This window comes from Canis aureus, chromosome 27 (assembly GCF_053574225.1).
Source record: "Canis aureus isolate CA01 chromosome 27, VMU_Caureus_v.1.0, whole genome shotgun sequence".
NCBI lineage: Eukaryota > Metazoa > Chordata > Mammalia > Carnivora > Canidae > Canis > Canis aureus.
Window position 1 is genome coordinate 8,348,881 of NC_135637.1, and position 24,522 is coordinate 8,373,402.

Genomic DNA, 24,522 nt, shown 5'->3' on the forward strand with positions numbered 1-24,522 from the left:
AACTCAAATCCATCCGGCCATCTGGATGAGGCTCTTTCTAACAGCACGGAGCCCAGATGGATGTTGTTAGGAGAGTTGTGAGTGGAGATCAGCTAAAAGGAAGAGAGAGACACACAGAGAGAGAAAGAATAGAATCTATTTGCTATATGCCCATTTGCTAGAGGTGAACACTGAGTCCCAGAAGGCTGAGCCACAGTGGGACAAGTGGGCTAAGGGCCAGGCCCCCTGAATTCATGGCATTCCCCGGCAGGTCTGCTGTTTGTGCCTGATGTCGAGTCCCCTTCCCTTCTGTGCAGAGGACCCGGACTTCTCCTATGAGGCGACACGCTCTCCTTGAGCCAAGCTATAGGCCCATGTGTGACCACATGACCCAAGCTTGGCCAATCAGATTCAGTAGAGGTGACTGTGCACTGGCCTTCTGCCTTCCCATCCCAGCAGGTGCGCTCAGAGGCATAGCAGACCCTGCAGGCTGCCCGCCGATGCACCCCCAGCAGTGGGACAGATGGTAGACCCTACCTCGAAGAGAGGTCCAGCAGCGGCCCCAAGATGGGGCATCTCTCTCTGCCTGGTGAGGACAGCAGCCCAGCAGCACCCTTGGTGGAACAGAGGGGATGCACCAAGGACATGGTCTGAGGTCCTGGATGCAGCCAAGCCTGAAATCCATGTCCAAACTTCTTGGTCATGTTAACCAATAGATCTCCCCTTTTCTAAAGCCAGATGCATTTGGTGTTTTCACTTGCTCTCCAAAGAATCTAACATTCTTGGTCAAGCCAGCCTTAGGTGTGACAAGTGAATATTATACTTAGTTAATGGAATCCTGTTGAAACATCTTCACAGATCAAACTGAGCAGAGGAATAGCCCATGGGGTCAGCATGGTCTGCCCCGAGCCACAGGCACTGGTTCAAGGATAGCCATGGGAGACAGCGTGTGATCTACTTCTAGGACAAATGTTAGAAGATTGTGTTCATATTCCTATCTCTAAAATACATTCGGAGGGCAGCCCGGGTAGCTCAGCGGTTTGACACTGCCTTCAGCCCAGGGCCTGATTCTGGAGACCCAGGGTCAAGTCCGACGTCGGGCTCCCTGCATGGAGCCTGCTTCTCCCTCTGCCTCTCTCTCTCTGTCTCTCATGAATAAAATAAATAAATAAATAAATAAATAAATAAATAAATAAATAAATAAATAAAAAATACATTCGGATATTAACAAGTGGCTAAAATTCGATGTCATTTGTTTTTTTCTTATTGACAGTCTCCTGTTGGATACAGTGGGTAAGTGATTTCCTGTAAGACTCAATAGCCAATAGAAAGGAGTGGTCAAGAAGAGGATGCCAAAAAAAATAATAATAAAAATTTTTTAATTTAAAAAATTAAAAAAAAAAAAAGAGTGGGACGCCAGAGCCCACCCACCCGGGTATGAGGCCAGCTCCAATGCTTCCTAGCTGTGTGACCTTGGGCAAGCCACCCAGACTTCGCACCTTGATTTCTTCATCTGTAAAATGGGGAAATGATAGTGCTCACCTCGAGGACCTGATAGAAGATTAAATGAATTATTGAATGTAAACGTGCCAAAAACAGTGACTGCCATGTCATAAACTACTCATCGCTAATATAATCATCATCATCAATAATAATATAATAGTCATCACCTGGAATATTTTTGCATCATACTTATACATTTTCATTTTTCCAAACTTAACCTTTGTAAAAAAAAGAGGCTGCTCGCACTGCCGACAGCTTGGATGGGGCGCGGTGGGCAGACAGACGGCCAGACAGCATCTTCAGTTTGTCTTCTTCTGAAGGAAAAACATGTGAGCAAAGACGGCGCTCTATAACCCAATTTGAGTGTCTCATTACAATTATATAATGCTAATTGCCGGCTTTGTGTTCCATTTGGCAACTTGTTAAAGTAATTGAACAAAATATAACTAATGAACAATTATAATGAAGTTCATAATTAGGTCCTTGAAACACTTGATACAGAAAATATTTCAGATGCTTAAAAGAAAAAAAACTCTACTCAAGTGAGGTGAGGCAGATACAGACATGGGCGAAGCTGTGAATTGTTTCTCTGGTTCGAAATGAATCAAGTCCCCCAGATCGTTACTCAGCACTGGCCTCGTAGACCTGAGGTGCTAATATCAACGAGGCAGTGGATGTGAGTGCCTAACCCCAGGTGTGGCACACAGGAGGTGTGAAGAAATACTAGTTTCTTCCCTCCCCTTCAGCAAGAAGGTCAACGAGGGTAGACAGGGTCATCTATTACTGTCTGTATTCTGTGGGGCCTTGCACACGGTAGGTCCTGAGAAAGTGAGTTAAAAAGAGAGAATTAGGGACGCCTGGGTGGCTCAGTGGTTGGGCATCTGCCTTTGGCTCAGGGCGTGATCTTGGAGTCCCCGGATCGAGTCCCACATCAGGCTCCCTGCATGGAGCCTGCTTCTCCCTCTGCCTGTGTCTCTGCCTCTCTCTCTCTCTCTGTGACTATCATAAATAAAATATAAAAAAAAAAAAGAAGATCGGTGTCATGGAAGGCAATGGAAGTTTCGGGCAGTGCTTCTGATCAATACAGGCTTAGGAGACATGATGACTGAGTGCAACGTGTGATCTGGGGTTTTGTTCTGCCGTGAAGGACTATTATTGGGACAATTGATGAAATCTGAAAAAGGTCGGTAGATTGGATAATAGCATTGTTTCTATGTTAATTCCCTGATTTTGATCATTGTGCTGTGGTTATGTAAGAGAATGCCTTTGTTTTTCAGGAATACACAATGGAGTATTTAGGGATAAAGGGACATTATGTCTGCAAGTGACTCAAGCAATTCAGAGGGAATATACGTATGCATGTGTGTCTGTATGTAAGGGGGCAGAGAAAGAAAGGCATAAAGCAGATGTTAACATTTGGGGAATCTGAGTCAAGGATCTTCGGTATTTTTTGTGCGATGCTTGCAACTCTTATTTTAGTGTGAAGTTATGTTAAAACAAGAAATGAGGGGGTGGCGAGGGAGAATTGTAGTACCTGCTCTGAAGCCTCCTTAATGGCTCAGGATGGCCATGGGAAAGGGTCCTGCTCGATGTGTGGAGGGGAAGGCTGCCGGGGACCTTCGGGGGGAAACACTCCCACGGAGAGAGCCACAAGGAGACTTCTTGCAGCCCTGGCCGCCATTCAGCGACACCCTGCCACCGACAGCGACGTGTGAGCGCGTGATCCCGATGCTGCAGCAGCCACCTTGTGACCATGAGGGGAAGGCCAAGAAACTCACAGCGATGGCGCCCAGAAGCCTGACATCGGCTCCCCGGGAGGTGACGTGAGGTCATTAAAGGCCCGACTCGGGAACTCCCTTCTGTCCGGGCGCCCTGTTGCTCGCTGCCCAAGCGTTCCCGGCTGTCGGCGTCGGAGGGAGGGCTCGCTGTCTACGCGGGCCTGAGCTCAGGAGACCAGAGCCCCCGCTCCTACAACCAGTCAGGGATCCGGGGACGTGGCTACCGGAGGACTGGGCCCTGGGGGAGGCTCCCCTCACCACACCCATCCACATCTCTCTCTTGGCTTCTTCTCTGCTGGAGGTGGAGCAGGGAAACCCTGCTCTTCATCATGCTTTTTTCCCTCATTTCCCCCCTTATCTGTGCTTCCTGTCCTCAGTCTTAGACTTTTAAAAAGTAAAAGCTATAGAATGGCTTCTCTCTCCCTTGCTCTCTCAATCTCTCTCTCCTGTGCTGTCATAAATCATCCCCGATGCAATGTGTGCACACACACAGCAGCCCAGCCGCCCAGTAGCAGGGAAGGGTCAAGGCAACATAGTGTCAGCGGCTTGATGCAATCAGCGTTCGTGACCAGTGCAGGCCGGAGAGCAGAGGCTGTCTCGTAGACGTTCGGGACCAGCCAATGGGGCAGCCACCCTGTGAAGCGGGATCTGGGGGATGGGGGTGGGGGAGTCTTATATCAGCAAACACTGCCCTAGACCCCATGCACTGGCTTTCACAGACCACACGACCTCAACCCTGATTCCTCAATCCTGCCTTATTCTTGAGGGCTTTCCATGCCTGAAATCATAGACTCCTCGTGGGAAGTTTTCTTTAAAATATGGATGCCTAGGCTTTTCTGCAGACCGTTAGATCAGAATCTGTAGGAGTGGGGCTTAGGAACCAGTGTTGATAACATACATACACTCCAGTGCACAAATTTTTTAAAATTTTATTTGTCTATTCATTTATGAGAGAGAGCACACGCGTACACATGCACGCAGGGGGAGGAACAAAATGAGAGGAACAAGCAGACTCTGTGCTGAGTGTGGAGCCTGATGGGGGGCTTGATCCCACAATCTGAGCCAAAACTAAGAGTTGGATGCTTAACCAACTGAGCCACCCAGGCACACCCCCCACCCAGTGCACAAATATTAAGTGTACATCTCAATTATGATTTATTGTGGTAAAATACACACAGCACGAAATTTACCATCTTAACCATCTACAAGTGCTCTATTCCGTGCATATTCACACTGCTGTGCAGCCATCCCCACCACCCGTCTCCAGAACTCTCCATCATCCCATTTAACACCTACTCCCCACTCCCCTCTCCCCACCTGCAGCCCCCAAATAACCTCTATTTCTACTTTCTTTCTCTCTGAATTTTCCTATTCAAGGTATCTCATATAAATGGAATCATACAATATCCGTCCTCTTGTGTGTGGCCTCTTTCACTTGGCATGTTTTCAACGTGTATCCGTGTTGTAGCATGGGTCAGAATTTCGTGCCCTTTTCTGGCCAATATTCCATCATATGGATGGATCACATCTTGTTTTGCAGCCATCTGTTGATGGACACTCGGGTTGTCTCCACCTTCTGGCTGCTGTGAATAGTGCTGTTGGGAACACTGGTGTGCAAATATCTGTATATATAAAGTCTCTGATTTCAAGTCTTTGGGGGATATGCCTAGGATTGTTGTTGCTGGGTCATACGGTAACCCCATGCTTAACTTTTTGAGAAACTGTCAAACTATTTCTAGAGTGGCTGCATCATTTCATATTCCCATCAGCAATGAAAAAGGCTTGATTTCTCCACATCCTCACCCAAAGCTCAATTTTTGGTACGCATACATAAGCTGAAGCAACCACCATGTGGATCAAAATATAGAACAATTCTTGCACCCAAGAAAGTATCTTCTTGGGTATCAGTACTGTTGAAAAGCTCCCCAGCATCCCCAGGTCAGGAACCATACTCTCTTTTTTTTTTTTTTTTTTAAATACTTTATATGGTAAAAATACAGCAAAAATATTTTTCTTTTTGTTCAAAGAGGAAAAAATATACTGCTATGGTCACGGTTCTAAGGATGATCTCCAGCGCCTCTGGCTCCTGGGCTGCACTTCGTGGTGCTGGCGGACTCGGACCGCGGCTCCTCAGCTTCAGTCGTTTATCAAGGCTAAAATCATGCTATAAAGATACATGAAGAAACACAGCAGGTGGAAGCCGAGCTTGATCATGGCTTCCTTCATGTGTGACTTCAGCTTCCCCCGGTTGTGGATCTCCATGGGATCAAACACTCCCATGAGGAACCATACTCTCAATGTTTTGTGGTTCCCTCTCTACAAAGGATAGTGGACTCCCAACCTAAAAATAAACCTCAGGTGTGAAGAGGCACCATTAAACAATGACACTGTCACATTGACAGAGTGGCTAATAATGCTCTGGCGAGCCAGAGCCCATTGATCATGGGCTGCTGCCTTCCCTCTGGGGAACTGAGGAAGACCCTGGGATGCAAGGGTTGGGGGGTGGGACGTGGGATGGGGCGAGTCGGAGTGGCTGCCTGGCTGTCCACACCCAAGCACAGAAGCCTCAGCCTGCACCTCCCGGGCCCCTTCCCTAACGGTGAACATGAAATCTAGCAGCCAGGCGGAAGGGCTGACCTCCCCAAATTCAATTTGCAAGGTCAACCATGCAAGAGCCCAGGCTAATAGAATTGTCACATCTGCGTCCCAGTCGTTTACAACGTGCTCTTGCCGGGTCTGAACATGAAAGCAATTATGTGATACATACTTTGGCAAGAACCTGAGGTTCCCATCAGGAGGAGAGAGACACTGCCGACTCAGGTTATTTTAAAAAAAGAAAGAAAAGGAAAGCCACAAAAACACATTCATTATGAAAATTTAAAGATTTCCACTTCCCTAGAAATCACATATGAAGACCTTTTGAAAGCTCCATTGTCTTAAGAGTATAAATAGCATCCTCTTAAAAACCCACAATTTCAATCAAGCTGGAATAATGGGAAATTCCATTCATGGAACGTTGTCTTTTAAAATTTCATGACACATGAATTCATTCCCCTCCAAATCTAATTAGAGGCTCAAACATATGAGAGGGTTTGTGACAGCATCAAAGTGACTTGGAAACCGTACATGGCAATTGATATTTTTCACTGGGGTATGATTTTTTTTTTAATCAACCTAGACATTCAATCAAGAACTACCCCCCAAAAACGGACCAGAAAGTGAGGCTCATCAAAAGGGGGATTCTCTCCATTCTTTTGGGAGCTCTTCATGAAAGGGTCAAGAAGCTTAAGGGTAGCATCTGGAGATGGCCTATCTGTGTGACCTTGGGCAGGGTCCTTGAATCTGGTGCCTTATCCTCCATCTGCAAAATAGGGATAATGAGGGTATCTGTGTCCTAGGCTTGCAGGCTGGACCGTGCCCTTGGAACAGTGCCTGGCACATGCAAGTGCTGTGACGACGTTAGTTATGATTAGCTCTAGTCGGCCTACTGCCCGGACGCCTGTGGTCCTGAGCCTGTCCATGACAGAACGATGGTGCCACAGACCACCCAGTGGGAGTCAGGACAGCCCAGGCTGGCAGAAACAAGCTCCCTGCTTTCAGCAACTGGCGCCTGGCTCAGCTGTCAGTGAGCCAGGGGACCTGGGCAGTCATGACAGAAATGGCAAGGACCACAGTGGCCTGAGGCAGTGTGACATGCGTCAGCTTCTTCCAGCCCAGGCTTGGTGGCAGAGGAGCAGCAACCCACTCCCTCCTGCAAACACCTTTGCTGTGTCTGGGCCCACGGGTGGTCCTTCAGCAGACTGTTGCAGGCAGAGGACTTCCGCTCCAAGCCACCCCGGGCACCCCCCTACTTGGGGACCACAGTCATTGCCACAGAGAGTACTGTCCCTGCTCGCCAGGAAATATGGCCGGGAAAGGGGCTAGGGGTGCAGAGACGAAGGCAGCATTGCAGACGCTGTAGCCAGACTGCCTGGGGCCTAATCCCAATTCTGTCCCCCGCACCCCCCATCAGCTGTATGACCCCAGGCCATACAGGCAGGCTAGCTCCACAGCTCAGGCTCCATTCTGTGAAAACAGCGATATGAAAGGGTCTGCCCTGTGCGGGGAGTTGTGAGGGTTATGTCAGGTGCGGATTCAAGTGCTTCCATCAGCTTGAGCGCTCGGGGAGGGTCTGCTCCATGGGCGGCTTCTCCCGGACTCAGCCCACATGCTCGAGTTGGCAGAAATGGACTTTATTTTCCCCTAACCGAGATGAACTGCTCTCATGAACTCCAGTCTCCTAGGGACACGACATTGACATCAGTTCTTGGGGGGGGGGGGGCTCCCCCTTTCTCCCCAGGGCCACGCTTCTGCCACAGCAGGGGGTGGAGGGAACATTCTGTCATGGTCATCTCCTGCTGTGGTCCCCGCTGAGGTGGCTTCCTTGCTCCCTGGTCACTCCTGGTGGAGCCCAGGAGTCGACGATGAAGCAGAGGTCGGAGGAATCACACATGCAAAGCGAGGCGGTCAGACTATGTGAGCTGTTAGGACCAAGTGATTGTAGAGATGCTGTGAAATCTCCCGATTTCTAAACTGGATCCAAATAATCACTTAGAGTCAAGTAAAATACACCTGCCGCCTAGATTGGAACCTTGGCCGTTGGTTTGAGACATCTGTTCCTTATTGTAAAGTTTGCAGCTCAGAAACCCCATTTTACAGATGGAAAAGCTGAGGCCGTCGGTGGTTGAGAAACACACCTACTATAACCCCAGTGTCCACTTCAGATCCAGCCTCTCGGGGGCCTGGGCTTCCCAGTAACGGCCGTCACCCTGGACAGAGCAGGCTCCTGCTGTCCCCGGCTTTCCCAGGGTTGAGCCTGACCCTCTCCTGGTATTTATGCCACGAGTTAGGCCCGACTGTAAAGGAGCCCTGTTCTGATAACTGCTGCTCCAGAACGACCCCAAACTTAGCAGCACAGAACGAAAATAATTTTACTATACTTCAAGGCTTCTGTGGTTAGAAATTCAGGCAGAGCCCAACTGGGTAATTCTTCTGTTCCATGTGGTGTCAGATGAGGTCACTCAGTGACATTCAGCTGGTAGATGACAGGTCTATAGGGTCAGAGACACTCCACTCAGGTGCCCGGGCCTTGGCAGGGACGGCTGGGGCTCTGGACCAGAGCACTCCCATGTGGCTTCTCCGCTTGGTGACCTCAACGTCCCCAGACTTTTTTTTTTTTAAGTATTTTTTTTAATTTATTTGTTCAGGGAGAGAGAGAGACTGAGAGGCAGAGACACAGGCAGAGGGAGAAGCGGGCTCCATGCAGGAAGCCCGACGTGGGACTTGATCCCGGGTCTCCAGGATCAGACCCTGGGCTGCAGGCTGCGCTAAACCGCTGCGCCACCGGGGGTGCCCTTTAATTGAGATATAATTTACATAGAACACTGTGTACATTTGAGATGTCCAACGTGCTGATTTGATGCACTTATACACTGCAAGGTGATCACCATCAGCTTCTCTACCACATCACGTAACTATCATTTTTTTTCTGTAGCGAGCCATTTAAGAGCCAGTCCCTTCGCTCCCAAGGACGTGAGCCAGTATTGCTGACTTTATTCACTACACTGTGTATCAGGTCTCCAGAACCTGGCTCTCTTCTAGCTGGAAGTCTGCATCCTAAACAGTATCTCCCCCAACCCCCAGTAAATGCCATCCTACCCAGCCTACCTGCTGGCTCCAGGAGCGCCACATTTTCAGATTCCACATACAAGTGAGAGTGCATCATATTTTTAAGATTTTATTTATTTATTTGAGACAGAGAGAGAGAGGCAAAGGGAGAAGCAGGCTCCACGCAGGGAGCCCGAAGTAGGACTCGATCCCGGGTCTCCAGGATCACGCCCTGGGCCGAAGGCGGCGCTAAACCGTTGAGCCACCGGGGCTGCCCAAGAGTGCATCATATTTATCTTGTTCTGTCTGACTTACTCACTCAGCGTAATGCCTTCAATTCCATCCATGTTGTCACAAACGGCAAGATCTCCTGTCTCTCTCTACACGTGTGTGCACACGCATGCGTGCACACACATACACGTGCATCCACTGATGGACACTGAAGTTTCCCTGTCTTGGCAATTGTGAATAATGCTTCAGTGAGCATAGGAGTGCAGGTGTCTCTTTGAGATCCTGTTTTCATTTTCTTTGACATATGCCCGGACCTCTCATGTGGTGGTGGGCTCCCCCAGAGTGCACAAGCCCAAAAGAATGAGGCCGAGCTTCGTGGCTTTCCTGGCCAAGCCTATAAACCACTGAGCAGCATGTGTCCTGCTCTACAGATCAAGCCAGTCACCAGCCCACTCAGATTCAAGGAGGGGGACCAGACTCACTCTTTTCTGCCAGATGACATGTTAAAAAATGTCCCATTTTCCTTTACCTGCCACAACCCTGCGGCATTTCTCTTCCCAAAGGAAATGCTGGCTCCCAGAGTGCCACGATTTTAGAAGATAGATTCCAGATGGAGCTGCTTCTCTTCTAAAGGTGGCCTCTCTTGGTTTAAATCTGGCTGATTCCTCACCAATTCTAGTATTTGCTGTCTCTGTGCAGAAGTCTCACTTGTGTTCATTACACGTGAACATTCGGAACCAGAAAAACAAATTTTCTTCTTCAGGATTCTGTTTGGGAACTCTTCCAGCCAAGATTCAGGCTTCTGTTCTCTCTCCTGCCTGAAACAAGCCCCCTCCCACAAGCTTGGGCAGGCCACCTGCCTTCATCTGGGGGTCACTGCTCCAGGCAGAACTAGTGATGGAGGAGGAGGTGGTACCCTAAGCTTGAGGCTCAGTATCAGCACTTAACCAACCCTGCCCCACCGAGTCCCGGGGTCTCACTGAGCCCCGACACGGGGCTGAGGGGGAGCCATGACCTCAGGAACCCATCCTTGCCACCCCCACCATGGTCAGCAAGCTCACCCCATCCCCTTCCCCACTCTCATTTCAGGTGCATCCAGGTGGACTGGACAGCTAAGCCTGAATTTCAGATAAATAGTGAATACTTTTTGGTGTAATCATGTCACTCATGTCCCCTGTAATATTTGGGATATGTATACACTACAGAGTTCTTCACGGTTTGTCTGAAATTCAAATTTAACTGAACATCCTATATCTTTTTTAATGTATTTTATTTTTTTAAGTAGGCTCCACGCCCAACATGGGGCTCAAACTCATGACCCAAAGATCAAGAGTTTCCTGCTCCACCAAGCCAGCCAGGTTCCCCTTGAACATCCTGTATTTTATTTGGCAACCCAATTCCTTAGTCCATGCTCTTAACCACTACAGTCTGGTGCCCTTAGAGATTCCATGAGAGATACTGAATTATGATCCCAATGTCCCAGCTCTGGATCCCATTGAGCCTGAAGCCATTGGTAAGAGATGGCTTCCTGTCACAGTGCCAGTCCCAACTGAAATGAAGCCTTCCCTGTGGCTGGGACCAAGGGGTGGAGAGACAGGGAAGAGGTGAAGATTCCCATCTTCAAGGACCTGAGGGGGGTCCAGGAGACAGAACTCATACATAGAAAGGTGCTAAGTGGAATGTGATCCCATTTGCTGAGGCCTGGACAATTGGGAAGGTATGTTCACTTTCACCTGCTGCATAAGGTAATTATTACAAACACAGTAGCTTAAAGCAACACTCAGGTATTACCTCATGGTTTCTATAGGCCAGAAGTCCAGGTGGCTTAGCTCATTCTCAGCTCAGGGTGAAGGTCGGGCTACATTCTCATCTGGAGGACCAACTCAGGAAGGATCCCCTTCCAAGCTCCCTCAGGTCTATGGCAGAATTAATTTCTTTGTGGCTGTAGAAGTCACAGAAGTCTCTGCTACTTGGAGTCTCTGACATCAGGGAAGGCCCAGAGCCACTTATAAAGCACTCACATGATTAGGTCAGGTCCATCAGGATTGTCTTCCTTTTGATTAATGGAAAGTCAACTGATGAGAGACCTTAACTACATCTGCAAAATCTCTTCACCTTTGCCATCTTCTGCTAGTTAGAAGCAGGTCACAGGTCCCACACTTCATTTGAGAGGAGAATGTAATGCAAAAGTATGAGTGCTAAGGGCAGAAATTATTGGGCCCCTGTAGTGTGCCTACCATAGAGGGGAACAAGTCAGCCCACACTGGAATAGCAGGACAGTCTTCCCAGGGAGAAAGGATGTGAACCCTCTCTGAAGGGCTGGTGGTGAGGAGTGAAGGGGGAGGAAGAGGGAGGAGACAGGGAATGGAGGGGGAGCGGGAGCAGGGGCCCCGAGGAGGGGGAGCCCTCCTGCATACACAACCCCCCCACCCAGCCAGTACTGGCCCAGCACAGGGGCTGCAGGGGGCTCAGATGTGGGGACAGGGGGGAAGCTAAACAGTAATCCAGAGCCTTGCAGACTTCTGAAAGCCAAACAAGATTTCAGAGCCTTACTTTCCAGAGTTGGGTGTTATGGAAGAACAGAGCACTTCCCCACCCCAGCCCCCAACATGATTTTCTTTATCTGGAAGTTCATCCTAATAGTCATCAGGCCATGGCTTATTTTTCAGGTAACTGGTCATGCTGGGGAGGGAAGGGGGAGCAGACAGAGACAGAGGAGGTTAGACAGGCCCCCTCCTAGAGAAAAGAGGAGCAAGGAAGGGAGGGGGCAAAGGGCCCATACCTATGAAGGGATGAGAAGAAACAGAGGGGCTGGCTGCTGCTCCCGGCCCTGAAAGGAAAGCTACATGCTGCTCCCAGACTGCCAGCCCCAGTCCCTGGAACTAAGGATGGCTGGTTTCTGGCGGGGATCACATAACCCAGGCCTGGCCAATAAGCACGTGCCTGACCACATGTGATCCAAATATTTCAATGACCTTCAACACAGGAACTCAGGTTGGAACCACCAGGAGGAGAATCTTTCTCCCCTCTCAGCACTGAGAGAACATGATCTTGGAGTACTAGGTATCCAGACTGGCATAGTGAGAGGAGAAGCCATCTGAGAATGCAGTCAACACAGAAGAAGGTAAAGCAGATACATGGACACAGGGAACCCTGATGACATTAGAGCCCCTGGATCCAGCCACGCCTGAAGCCAGTCCTGGCACTGGAGTTTTCAAACCTGCACACCGATATCCTTCTATTCACTTGAGTCAGGTTGGGATGGGGTTTCTGCTCCTTGTAGCCAACAAAATCCCAAGTTGTGATTGGAAGTGGACATCATAGAGAATTGGGACCACACTGTAAACAGGTAAATGGTGAGTGGGAATGCAAGGATGATGAACTCAGAGCCACATGAAAACTAGGTCCAGGCCGCATGGGGCCACTCGACAACTGTACCTTTTCACTCTCCTAAAACCCACCCTGACTTGTGATTTAGCTGACTGAGCCAGGGATAGAAGGAAAGTGGGAAGAAAGGGAACACATCCCAAGATGAAGAGGTCTACAAACTGTTCCAGCGCATAGGGAGTTGACGAATAACTGCTTCTCCCTGGAAGTCATCTAATGACATTGAGACCTTCCACTTACTGCTGTGACGGTCAAGGGTGCGCTCCAACATGATCAAATATGACAACCGAGCCAGTGCTTAGCTTGTAATGTATTTCAAACGTCATCTTAATAGGCCTTGGGCAGCCTGGGTGGCTCAAGCAGTTTAGCACCGCCTTCAGCCCAGGGCCTGATCCTGGAGACCCGGGATCGAGTCCCACGTCGGGCTCCCTGCATGGAGCCTGCTTCTCCCTCTGCCTGTGTCTCTGCCTCTCTCTCTCTCTCTGTCTCTCATGAATAAATAAAATCTTAAAAAAAAAAAATAGGCCCTTACGTATTTGCTTGTGACGTTCTCGAAGATGGGGACGAAATGGCAGCAGGCTTTTAGAACTGTTGTAAAGGCATTCGTAGCCCGGGAGAAAGAACCACAGCTCATCAAAGCCAGTTCAGCCTTCCGGCAAATCCGACCGGCTCCTGCCTGTCCCGGCTGTGTGGTCAACACCTGTGTGCTCGGTGAACCAGAAGGGTCCTTGAGTTCTGTGTTATCAGGGGCGCGGAGGCCACAGTTTGAGGAAGGGGAGAGGGAGGGAGAGGAGGGGAAAAAGTTGGTACGTTTTACCAGCCAGCTGCCAATCCAGACCCCTCCTGCTGCCCCACCACCCTCCAAATGTGCATCCACTGATGTCACTGCTGGACTCAAAATCCTCACGGCTTCCTTGTGGCCCTCAGGACACACTCCGCCCTCCACATTCCGCACCACAGCCCCCCTCCTGCTGGGCTCTGTTCCCTTTCTTGGAATCACCCATCCTCTGTTGCTCTGGGTCGGTCCATTCCATTCTCGGGAGGGTGGCTCTGGCTGGCTCTCCTCCACCCACTGGCTGACCTCCCATCTTCCCTCTGAGGCCATACCTCGGTGCTGTCCCCTTGGAGACACCTCGACCACGGCATCTGCTCAAACCTTCTCTCCCTTCCTGGCTGACCATCTGTCTTCCCGCCAACATGCCCTCTCTGTGGCAGAAGGAACTCACCACCCTTGGTCACCACAGGCCTCAGTGACAAACACAGGGTATGTCTGTTGAAATAACAAGATAGTGCCCAGTCCCCGGCCCTGCAGGACACCCAGATAAAGCCGCCTGACTCAGACACAGGGTGTCCCCTAAACTGGTAAACTGGGAACTGTTCAGGCCCCAGGCTGAGGTGGCACAGTCATGAGCAGCTGCAGTTGGGCAGGGCCATGTGAGATGGGGAAATCTCCCCCTGGCCCACGTGAGAGTGGGCTCTGGGCTCGTATCACTCACCCCAGGTTACAATGGAAACACCGGACATGTTCCCTGCCCTGCTTTTCTGGGTTCTGACAAATGTGTAATGTCAGCACACATACATCTGCACAGCCACACGTATGTACACATTCACAGACACACACAGATGTTTACATACACACAAACATGCATGTACACATGTGCAGATACACATGGCCAAAATGTTATAAAGGCCAATAAGTTTGCCTCATAAACCTTACAATTTACCTTTGAGATGCAGAGAGACACACACATGTACACATCGCCTTCACACAACACATGCACGTACACATTCTCTCCAGGCTGCCTCTCCAGCTGCAGGTCAGGTGTGATCCAGGTGATGCACATGCCACCCTGCTCTCCCTACAGCTGAGTACAGTCACTGGACAGGTGGTGGCTGATGGGTGGTAAGCAGAAGGGAGGGGCTGAAATGTAATTACACCAACCCACACAGGTCACATGGACCAGGCCGCTGTGCAGGCAATGGTGCAGCAAGCAGATGGAAGAAACTCGAGTCACTTGGGTGCCCTTGCAAAGCCAAGCTACCTAACCCCCACCCAGGTCACCCATTTACCTCAAAGCTGTTACAGGGGAAAAAAACTTCCAGTTGAGCCAGATTCGGGGGGACTCGTTACAGCGATTGAGCTATATGCCCCAGTGACTACAACTTATCCCAGTCATTCTGTGTGGCTTTCCCACTGAAGGCTTAAGTCCAAAGCTGGGGATGTGGCTGGGCCCTCAAAGGGAGTTTACTCCCCATAAGACCCTGTGCCCTGTGCACTTGAAGGGAGGGGAGGGAAGCCCGAGGGGAGGGTGTCTCCTGTCCATACACAACCACAGTGACAGTGGGTTAAGAGGTCACAGAGACATCTTTCCCAAGCCTTGGTGGGTTCAGGCCATTTGCTAGGGGCTTGCTAAGGGCTAGGAATCCAGTTGAAAGAGCAGATCTGGGGTCTTCCAGGGCTCAGAGTGACCAGCAGGCAGGTGCCTGCAGCAGGAGAGGTAGTTCTGAAAGCAGTGCAGAGAAGCACAGCACAAAAAAAAAAAAAAAGGGTGCAGGGGGTGTGTGTCAAGGATCAAGGGACCCAGACACAGTGCTCCAGGGTCCTGAGGATTGTCTGCACAGGCGAGGAGGTGGGGGTGGGCTCGGCGTGAATGGGAAGGAGCCATTCCCCCAGAGAAAGTTCCTGGAGGTAGGAAGACAACCCCAGAGGAGAAACAGCTGTGGGGAGGCCTGTGAGCCAGGGGGGCCGAGCAGCAGCACAGAATCCTGGCAGCCCCCCTACCCAGGCCACACTGTGGGCCCCCGTGCGCCCAGCAAGGCTAGGGGACTGGGAATGATGGGAAGGGCGTGGTACAACCTGTGGGCATCACAAAGGGAGAGGCAGCTGACCGGCAAGCGCTTTCAGGGCAACGCTCAGGCCAAGGCACATCACGGGAGAGCCGGCACCGGACAGACCAACTGTCTCTCACTGGTGAAGTTGTCTGCTGCAGCTCGTGAGCACGATGTGTGGGCTCAGCCAGCCTGGGGCTTCTCGCCAGCACTAAAAGGGCATGGCAGTTAAGCCCGAATGACTCCTCCGGCATAGTCAGGCTGAAGTGGGCTCCGGGCCCCTGGCGGAGTCGGGCCTGGGTCCTGGGAGGGAGGCTGGCAGGCCAATCCCACAGGGTGGGGGGAACGACAACCAGGGGTCGACCACCCAGCTGTTCCAGCATGGGGCTCACACCTTCTGATGACCACTCTCCCGTCTTCCTCGCTGGCAGGGCCCGACTGTGTTGGCAGCGCGAGGTAACAGAATAAGGCTCCACACATGCCCTGTGAGAGGTTAGGTTCTGTAGCTGGGGAATTTCAGGCAGCACGTGGAAGGAAGCTCACTCATCAATAGATGTTCACACAGGGGGATCACCCAGGATTACTGGGGTGCGGCCAAGGTCATCACAGAGGCCAATGTATGCACAAGAGAGGCAAGAGACCCAGCTCTGGGGCTGGAGGGATGAGCCACCAGCCACGCATGAGGGTGCCTCTGGAAACTGGAAAGGGCAAGGAGGAGACTCTCCCCTGGAGCCTCCAGGAGGAACGCAGCCGGCCCACACCCCAACTTCAGCTCAGTGAGAACTGTGTCAGGCTTCTGACCTCCAGAATGGCAATAAATTTGTGTTTGAAGCCACTACGTTTATGGTCATTTGTTAGAGCAGCAATGAGAAATTAATGCGAGAAAGGTGTCAGGTCCTGTTTTAAAATGCAGTGTCCAGAATCCCTTGCAACTAGGGGAGGGGTTTCCACTAAAGCCACTGTTTGATGAGAAGGGGACAGACTGGAGAGCGGGAGGCTTCTGCCCCTCACCCAGCCCTCTTGTCACTTCCTCCTCCTTCCTGCCTGGAACATGATGGGAGGCGAGAGGCACGGTGGCTGCGGACAGAGGACGGCGGGCCGCAGATGGGCACCGCTCAGCCTGCGGTCACTGCCCCGGCCAGGGCACTCGCCTGCCCCAACTTCCCATGACGGGAGGGAAAGAAACCGTGCCGGGCTGAGACGTGCAGCCAGACACCATCTGAGTGACATGCAGCTCCTGCGATGACAGGGGTCACAGTCCAGATACCTGGCTGCTTGGAACCATCGAGAAGCCCAGGGTAAGGACGGTACTCTCTTCCAGGGTGCTGGCTTCATGCTGAGAAGTCCTCGCTACTCCTTTGGTCACCCGGGACTGCTGCTAACCACCAGGGGCCCAGGAATGCCCCAACCCCCTGGCCACACATCTCCCCCAGGGTGTGGCTGCCCACCGGCTCCTCAGCACAGGCAGCTTCCAGAAGCGGATCAGGTCAGCCCCTCCAGAGAAAACGCCAGCACGCCGGACATGAACAGGTATGTGCACATATGCATGTGTATATATATATACATAGATGTACATATATGTGTGTGTATATATGTATATATATTTATTACATAAATTCCTCATAGCACTTTCCCCTGTATTTTTATAATCCAGAAGAAAAGAGATTCCAAAAAGGTTTTCACTGTGCTCAGTTTTTTAAAAATACAAAAACAAACATCAGGATTACAGGAAGCTGTTAATGTACGGAACAGAGAGTGCATATGAACCGCCTGGCTATCAAACCCATGACTCAATATCCAACTTCCACGTGAGGTCCAGGAGGTTCCATGAGCTCCAGGGGGAGGAGTGCAGTGAGGCCGTGTCCCCTGAGGCCAGGCAGCTCCGACAGGGAGGACCCCGCGATTGCTGCCCAGGTGGCCCACCGAGTCCCCAAGAGCGCCGCCACCCCCCCCGGGGTGGACAGCCTGTTCTGGAGCACCCACACATTCCAGAGAACTAACATGAACATTTTTTTAAACCAGTTGAAGTTGATGAAATAAGGAGACCCTGTTAAAGAACGAAGCCCATGTGCTCTCCACAGGGAGCTTCTGCCGTCGGGCGGTGCGATTTCGTGGGGGCCACATGCGGCTCCACGGGGACCTGCAGGAGCAGTCGGCCACTGGGGAACAGTCCACGTGCAATGGCGGACAGATGGGCCCTGAGAAACGACGGTCAGAGCTGGAGAGCAACTGAAGAGGAGACACAGATTTACCCGTGAAGAGGGCAAAAGGGAACTACGGGCACGAGGTTGGAGGCAAGACCACCCCTGAGAGATGTGCCGCCGCCAGAGTGCCAGCCAGTGCAGGAAGCATGGCTGTGACGCTGGCCGTGACCGTTGGCCACAACCGTCCACACTTGGGTGACCCCTGGCTCCTGGCGGCATGTGCAAGAACACTTGTGCAAAGACACAGGCACTCTCAGCGCCTGGCCACACACATACCAAATGCTCCCTTTTGGCCTCTGAAGGTCAGGATGTGGCCCGACAAGGCTTGCGGAACCCCCCGGACGTGACTCCAGAACATAGAACTGACCCTTCCCCAAGCGCACGGACACTTGCCTTCCCAAGAGCTGCGGGTTTCTAAGCAACGTCCTGAATGCTCGGAAGTCACAGCACAAACGCAGGTGGCAGTGTGCCACGTGAGTCAGTCCGACTCAGAAGTCCTGCAGCTCTGGGATGTTCTGGTACAAATCCAAGGTCTCAGGGTTTGAGAAGGCCCCTCGGTGCTCCACAGCTTTTCCAGCAATGATCTGCTTCACAGCCACTTCCACCTTCTTGCCATTGAGAGTGTACTGCCAGGGAAGGGCAGAGAAAACAAACACAAACAGCAGCTGAGCCTTGAGGGGTAAAGAACGAGCCCTCAGCCCCGGCATCTAGGGACGTCCAGACCAGATACCGAACACCTCCACCTGCAGCCAGAGAGCAGGGGGCCACGGTGAGCATGTCGAGCTCGGGCCACCACATCCAGGGGACTGGGGGCTGACTCCCTAAACCGAGTCGGTCCCCTCGAACGTGCAGCAGGTTGGGTTCGTGGGGCTCACAGGCACACAACTCTCAGAAGCGCCTATTCTGTTAGTTATGTGCACTGCATTACCCTTCGCTGCATCATAAAAATGGCCCGTCACTACCGTGTCAGCCACGGGCCGCTTCCTACAACCTCGTCCCAGATCAATTGGCCAGCGAGCCTCATCCACCAGCCTCACCAAGCTTGCCCAAAACCTTTCCTCAGAAACATTTATCAGGGCGGTATGGGGCATTACTTTCCTCGCAGTCAGACTCCATCCAAACGTTCAAAGCTCCCTCCACAATCCAGGCCCGTGTGCTCCATCTTCAAACCCCCTGGGCCTCTGACGGCAGTGTGGGTGTCCAGGGGCCAGGGGACTTCAAGACAAAGCCTTTTAGTAAAACCACTGGTGCCCTAATCTCTCCAACACAGGCACTACTTTTTTTTTTTTTTTTAACCTGAGATGTAATTAAAATTCATTCATTTGAAAAACTCGGGCAACGTGTGAACTAATTAAGGATCTAAGCGTTGGCTTCTGAAGGACTGCCTGTCACTTGGGTGTCAGCCCCTCTTGCCCTGAAATGCAAGAGTCTCACGTGCTTTATGGGCTTGTAAGCTTTACACAAAAGCTCCAAGAACAGCTCAGGGGAGCTAATAATTTGTATTTTCCATCAGCTGACAAAAGAAAGACCGTGTTACAGAAAAAATCCTGCTACTGTTTCCTCTGGTGAGAAGTGTGGTGGGAAGCAGAGATACTCCGACCCCTGGCTGCTGCTGGGGCCTCCCCGGGAGATAAACGTCATGCTGCCCCCTGTCAGGTGCTGCCCCCTGTCAGGACGGGCCAGGCGTCTCAACTGTGAGAGGAGACAAAGACGTGCTGGGGTCAGGGCAGTCATAGCTGCCTGGGGCCTGCCAGCCTCACAATGCCCCACGCACCCCAAGTCTCCTTGGCTGGGCCTCCTCCTCCCCAGTGCAGTGACACACACAGCCAAGCCAACCCAGTAGTTCAGGCCAGGAGGATCTGAAAATACAAGGGCCTTGAAAAATCTCAGGGAACCCTGGAAGGGACTTCCCAGCCCAACCAGACAGAGGAGATAGCACCTATGGAAAGCGGGTTCTGATAGTGACCGGAGCACCAGGCTGAGGACAGAAAGACAGATCTCCATTTCCTGTATCTCTCAGAGAAACCATGCCACTAATCTCATGAGCAGACACAGTGGGGGGTAATGCTTCTGGCAGCAGAGGACACACGTCCTGGTTCATCAAAAGAAAGCCAAAGGGAAAGTCAAACTCTGGTTCTCCAGAATATTCCAGAAGCAGACAGAACTGGTTTGCTGAAGGAAAGCCTTTGGCCCTCCTCAGGAGAAGACAGTAAGTGTCATGAACTCAAGAAGTACTTTCCCTCCTGGCAGGAGCCACTGATCCCAGAGTCACCAGGAGTCACCAACTGAGACAAAGAATCCCAGCAGTGGGACCCTTCCAGTGCACAACCAAAATTAAAAGCAGCATGTGGACAGGATAAGAAGTCCCAGCCCTGCTCAGGGTAGCACCAGAGCTCAGCTCCTGCCAGGGCCCAGTCAGGCTCTGCCCCGCCCCCCATCAGTGACCAGCTACCCTGCAGGCCTCTGAGAGGCCCTGCCTCGTCTGTGCATTCAGCTCGTTCTCTGCACACACGTGTGCACACACACAGCAGCTTGTCTCCTCAGCTGATACTTGCCTCATCATAAGCAGGCCAAGTTAGAGCTGAGACCCAATCTGGGGGCCCCTCCTCCCCCAGTCAGAACCTAAACAAAGTAGAAGGGGGAGCAGCTTTCGGGAGACATGCCTCTAAATAGATTTGACTCTTCTTTCCACAGGCAAAACTTAAAATTAAAAGGCAAGAGCAACAGTACCCCAGTGGCTCTTTAAAAAGTTAAAATTAATTTTCTCATTAATAATTTTGAGAACACACTCAAACCGCACCAGGGAAAAGCCAGTTGGATATGCAGGGCTGGGCCTGCCTTGCCTCCAAATACAAGTATTTAGCAGAAGTCACTTTACATGCAATTCGGGAAGGGTTAAAAAAAAGAGACAGTAGAAAAAAAAAAAAAAAAAAAGATGGGGTTGCCAGGCAACACGGACAAACTATAAATAAAGCAGAACCAGCTTTGAGATGAGCTCCCGGGTGGGGGCTCTCGGGGAGATGACCGCACTCTGGTCGCCACCACCCAGGGACAGGAGCCCGAGCCCAGCAGCGGCGGACCTACCGGGATGCCTTTGGTCTCCAGGATGAGGCTGGGCACATGCCGCGCAGACAGGCCATTGCGGATGGCGTTGCGGATGCTCTTCACCAGGTCGGGCCCGAAGGTGTGGCCGGAAGCCATCTTCAGGAAGAGAAGCACCCTCTCCTCCCCATCCTTGTTGTACTGGGGCACACAGAGGCTGTCCATCACCTCCTCGAAGGCCTCCACTGCAGAGACGGGGGAGAGGCCACACTCTTGCACCAGCTGGCCCACCGTGGGCACCAGTAAGGGGAGGGGAGGCTGGCCACGAGCCTGACGGGCACTGCCATCTCTCCTCCCAGCTGTCCAGGAGGAGCCCCTCAGGGGGGACAAGCAGTATGCTCATCACTGGCAAGAGTCAGAGCTTTGCTTCAGCTGGAATGGTGGACATATTTATAGGAAGCCAAACATAGGCCTTACTTGCTTAATTACAGATTAATTTAAATATAAAAAGGAAGCAAGTACTGTGATAGGGACTCCACTGGTGGGAGGAACAAAGCCTGGATGCAGATGGATCAGGACTTCTCCATCCTGGCCGTACAAACCACCTTGATGCAACGTTGGTAGGAAGCTACTGCCCAGGGAGGCTGATTTTGTGGCCTTGGTGGGCCATTTTAAAGGCCCAGGGATGACTCCACTGTGCAGCTATGAGGCCCACTATCTTTATAAGGTGTCCTCTGAGGTGCTGTGTAATCTCCAGCATTCATACAACCTCTCTATGCTTCTCTTTCTTCACCCATAAAGAGCAGACACAATTAAACAACCCAAAGTTGCTCACTGTGAAGATAAAATGTAACAGAACAGGGATGGGCCATGTGACCTTAAGAATACTCCTCTGAGAGGTTTTACAGCTACAAGCAATGTGGACAAATTACATTCTAGAAAGAAGGATGTGTTCAGAAATGTCCATTCTCACAGCTGAGGCAAACAGACCAGAGTTACGCCAAAGGCAGAGTCTTTGGAAAGCAGGCTCCGGAGCTCCCTGCTAGGACACACCCTCCTTCCTTCCTGAATGACTTGAGAAAAATTCAAGGAGAAAGGGATTATAACATACCAATGTTATAGATTTCCGAACTGCCAAATCGCACTCCATTGGGGTTGAGTGTGCCGTCACTGGAAAGAGAGACAAGGTCAAGAACACACAGCAGCTCCTGAGTGAGGCACGTCACACAAGGGTGGGGGGCAGGGGCTGTCACCCCCTTTTCACATGGCAATACTGGGCCCCTCACGAAGGCTCCCTCCCCTGTTCTTTATCCCCACCAGCCACCTCTTCTCTCTAAACTCCAGGCTAGACAACAAGGGAGTCCCTTTGTGTGGAAATACCCATCAACCTCCCGGCCCCTCTCCACCTGTACATGTGTGGTATGCGCCCAGTACCCACACACTCCCCGTTCTGGAAGGGCTGTTGCTACCATGGATGGACACTGGCTGCACCTGTGCCATGTGCCTGCCACTCATCAGGGGGGGAGGGGGGCACAGAAATGTGGATCAGGCCCAGGTCCGGCCCTAGGGGAGACACAGGATCCCTCCAATCCCTGCCCGGATGCCTCAGGAAAGGGGGCTCCAGGGAAGAGAAGCCTCTAAAGACTCCTCACCTCCGGCCCAGCATGATGATGCCTCCAGTTTTGGGGTTGATTTTGCAGTAGTCGCCATGTGTCCAGACACCTGCAGGGAGGCAGAAGTGTGTGGTCACCCCAAGTAGAAGGGGTCCTAGCTGGCTGCCTGGACAAATGCCCACAGCAGGCATGACAGCAATGGGATGCTCACCCACAAACATAGCTGAGGCATAGAAACAGGATCGGAAGGGGGCTGGGGGCCCAGGGGTGGAGGCGAGCTGACCATTCCTGCCCCCAGGAGCTCAGCATCTAGCGGAGGCCACTGTCTGCCCAGTTCTCACATGAAGCACCAGCATACAGGAAATCTCACTCCTTCCGCCACTGACAAGGCCTCAGGAGTTCCCAGGGGAGACCAACACCAGCAGCAAGGACGCAAAAGGGACCAGGGAAGATCAACGGGAGCTTTGGGAACAGGCCCTCTGAGTGAAGCTTAGGGAGTACAAGCACACTTTAGGAAGACAGGGTGGTCGGGGACAGCTCCAGGGCTGGTCCGGAGGGGTTAGGGCCACTCCTGGAATGGGATAAACAGAAGCAGCATGACCCGCGGGAAGCTATTAACAGAGGCCTGAGGCCTGAGCTAAGGCATGAGCCACGTGGACAGAGCTAACTAGTTGGTAAAATCCAGGGGATGTGGAAGGCAACAGAAAGGGTGGGGGGGATCAGAGGTGACCCAATCACCTGCGCCATCCCCCTGTGGCCTGGCGTGCAGCTTGTTCCTGGGCTGGCAACATTCCCAGGAAGGCCCTCGTCTCAGGCTGCAGCAAAGCTCGTATCCCAAGGGATCAAAGCCCCAGCCTTGGCCACATCCTCCACTCTCCACCCGGAGGAACAGGAAGGAGAAGCCACACCTCAAGGGAACTGCCAAGGGAGCAATTAAACCAGCCAGAAGGGATCCCTGGGTGGCGCAGCGGTTTGGCGCCTGCCTTTGGCCCAGGGCGTGATCCTGGAGACCCGGGATCGAATCCCACGTCGGGCTCCTTGCTTCTCCCTCTGCCTGTGTCTCTGCCTCTCTCTCTCTCTCTGTGTGACTATCATAAATAAATAAAAAAAAAAAAAAAAAAAAAAAAAAAACAGCCAGAAGCCTCCTCCTGCTGCCAATTGCAGTGACCCTTCAGCACCCACACAACCAGAGGCCAAATGGGTGTGAATAATCAAGAGCACACCCCAGCGGCTCTGCAACCACCTGGAAGTCACTCGCCCCAGCAGCAGCCTGACCTCCTGAAATGGGTCCCGAGTCCCCTGGGAAAATAGCAAATAAAACCAGCTACAGGATCTTCACCCCGAATGCCTCTTCCTCTCCAATTCTGGAGACACTTCCCAACTGGCAGTGCTAACCCATCAGCTCGCACCTGCTCCTGAGGCATGAGGCGCCACCCCTAAGGCTCCAGGTCAGACGAAGGCCAGGACATCTGTCTGTCTGCAGGGAATATGTGGTCCTTGGGAGGCAATTTTGAGCACAGAAGGACTCCTGAGCTCAGTTCTTCTGATGCAAGAGGATGGCAGGCCTGCGGGTCCTTTCCCCTTCCTCCCCAAGATGAAGAGAGAAACCCCTTTCTCCTGATTAGACTTGCAAAAGACTCCCCTGCACAAACAGGGAAAGAGATCATTCCTAGGGCCGCAAGTGGTATGCCAAATTTCTGCAGAGGCACATCTGACAGCTACACAGAAAACGGGGCTGATGATCGCAGTCCCAGGAGCCAGCTGCAGACACAGCCTCAGGCCTGGCCCGCCAGCACGCCCCCTAATCCTTTCTCATCTGGGGACTGGGCGCCCGACTGACACACAGTCCAGCGTGCGTGGAGGCGGTTCTCCCAGGAGTTTGATAATCACTGCAAGGCCCTGGAAATGGAGACCAAACAGAAGATGCAAATACACCCTGAAGGAATCATCATTTTGTGAAAATATAAATGAAGCACTCCCATCTCGTACAAGACGCAGTCGGGAGGGAGACTCCATGCGGGGCCAGTGGCCCTGCTGCCAGGGTGTCACAGCAGAGAAATGCAGGCTTCCCTGTAGCTTCCCAAGCCCCAGGCCTGTGGTTCAGGCTGTGTTCATGGCACACAGGCTCCTTCCACCTCGCTTCGGCCACAGCACGCCAGCACGAAGGGGGAGACCCAGCCTTTCTCTTGCCTTCCTCCTGGAGGGCCAGGAATTGAAAGCTTCTACAGTGCACATTGTGCTTTTGTAAGTGAAAGAGTGATGGCACGGCTTTCTGCATCTGCAGATGCGCCGTCATGAATCAACTGCTCG

At 51.9% G+C, this 24,522-nt stretch overlaps 2 protein-coding genes across 5 annotated transcripts in view; one reads left to right on the top strand and one right to left on the bottom strand.

The window, feature by feature from the left end:
- Nucleotides 1–15,411: 15,411 nt before the first annotated feature.
- Nucleotides 15,412–24,522, top strand: part of LOC144299726 (uncharacterized) — a 29,452-nt gene continuing 20,341 nt past the window's right edge. For 2 of the 3 annotated variants that reach the window (XR_013366393.1, XR_013366392.1), the window contains exons 1-2: nucleotides 15,414–15,809; nucleotides 16,675–16,883. Coding sequence is in view for 1 of the 3 variants with exons in the window: in XM_077875252.1 (XP_077731378.1) it covers nucleotides 15,735–15,809; nucleotides 16,675–16,883 (284 nt within the window). In the remaining 2 variants the exon portion in view is untranslated. Of the gene's footprint in view, nucleotides 15,810–16,674; nucleotides 16,884–24,522 lie in introns of all 3 variants that reach the window. The other variant, XM_077875252.1, reaches the window with a different exon arrangement.
- Nucleotides 16,941–24,522, bottom strand: part of AACS (acetoacetyl-CoA synthetase) — a 57,788-nt gene continuing 50,206 nt past the window's right edge. Inside the window, exons 15-18 of one of the 2 annotated variants that reach the window (XM_077875250.1) lie at nucleotides 22,252–22,321; nucleotides 21,711–21,769; nucleotides 20,642–20,844; nucleotides 16,941–18,183 (exon numbers count right to left, since the gene is read on the bottom strand). In XM_077875250.1, coding sequence (XP_077731376.1) covers nucleotides 18,046–18,183; nucleotides 20,642–20,844; nucleotides 21,711–21,769; nucleotides 22,252–22,321 — 470 coding nt within the window. In that variant the 3' untranslated portion in view covers nucleotides 16,941–18,045. The remainder of the gene's footprint in view (nucleotides 18,184–20,641; nucleotides 20,845–21,710; nucleotides 21,770–22,251; nucleotides 22,322–24,522) is intronic. The other variant, XM_077875251.1, reaches the window with a different exon arrangement.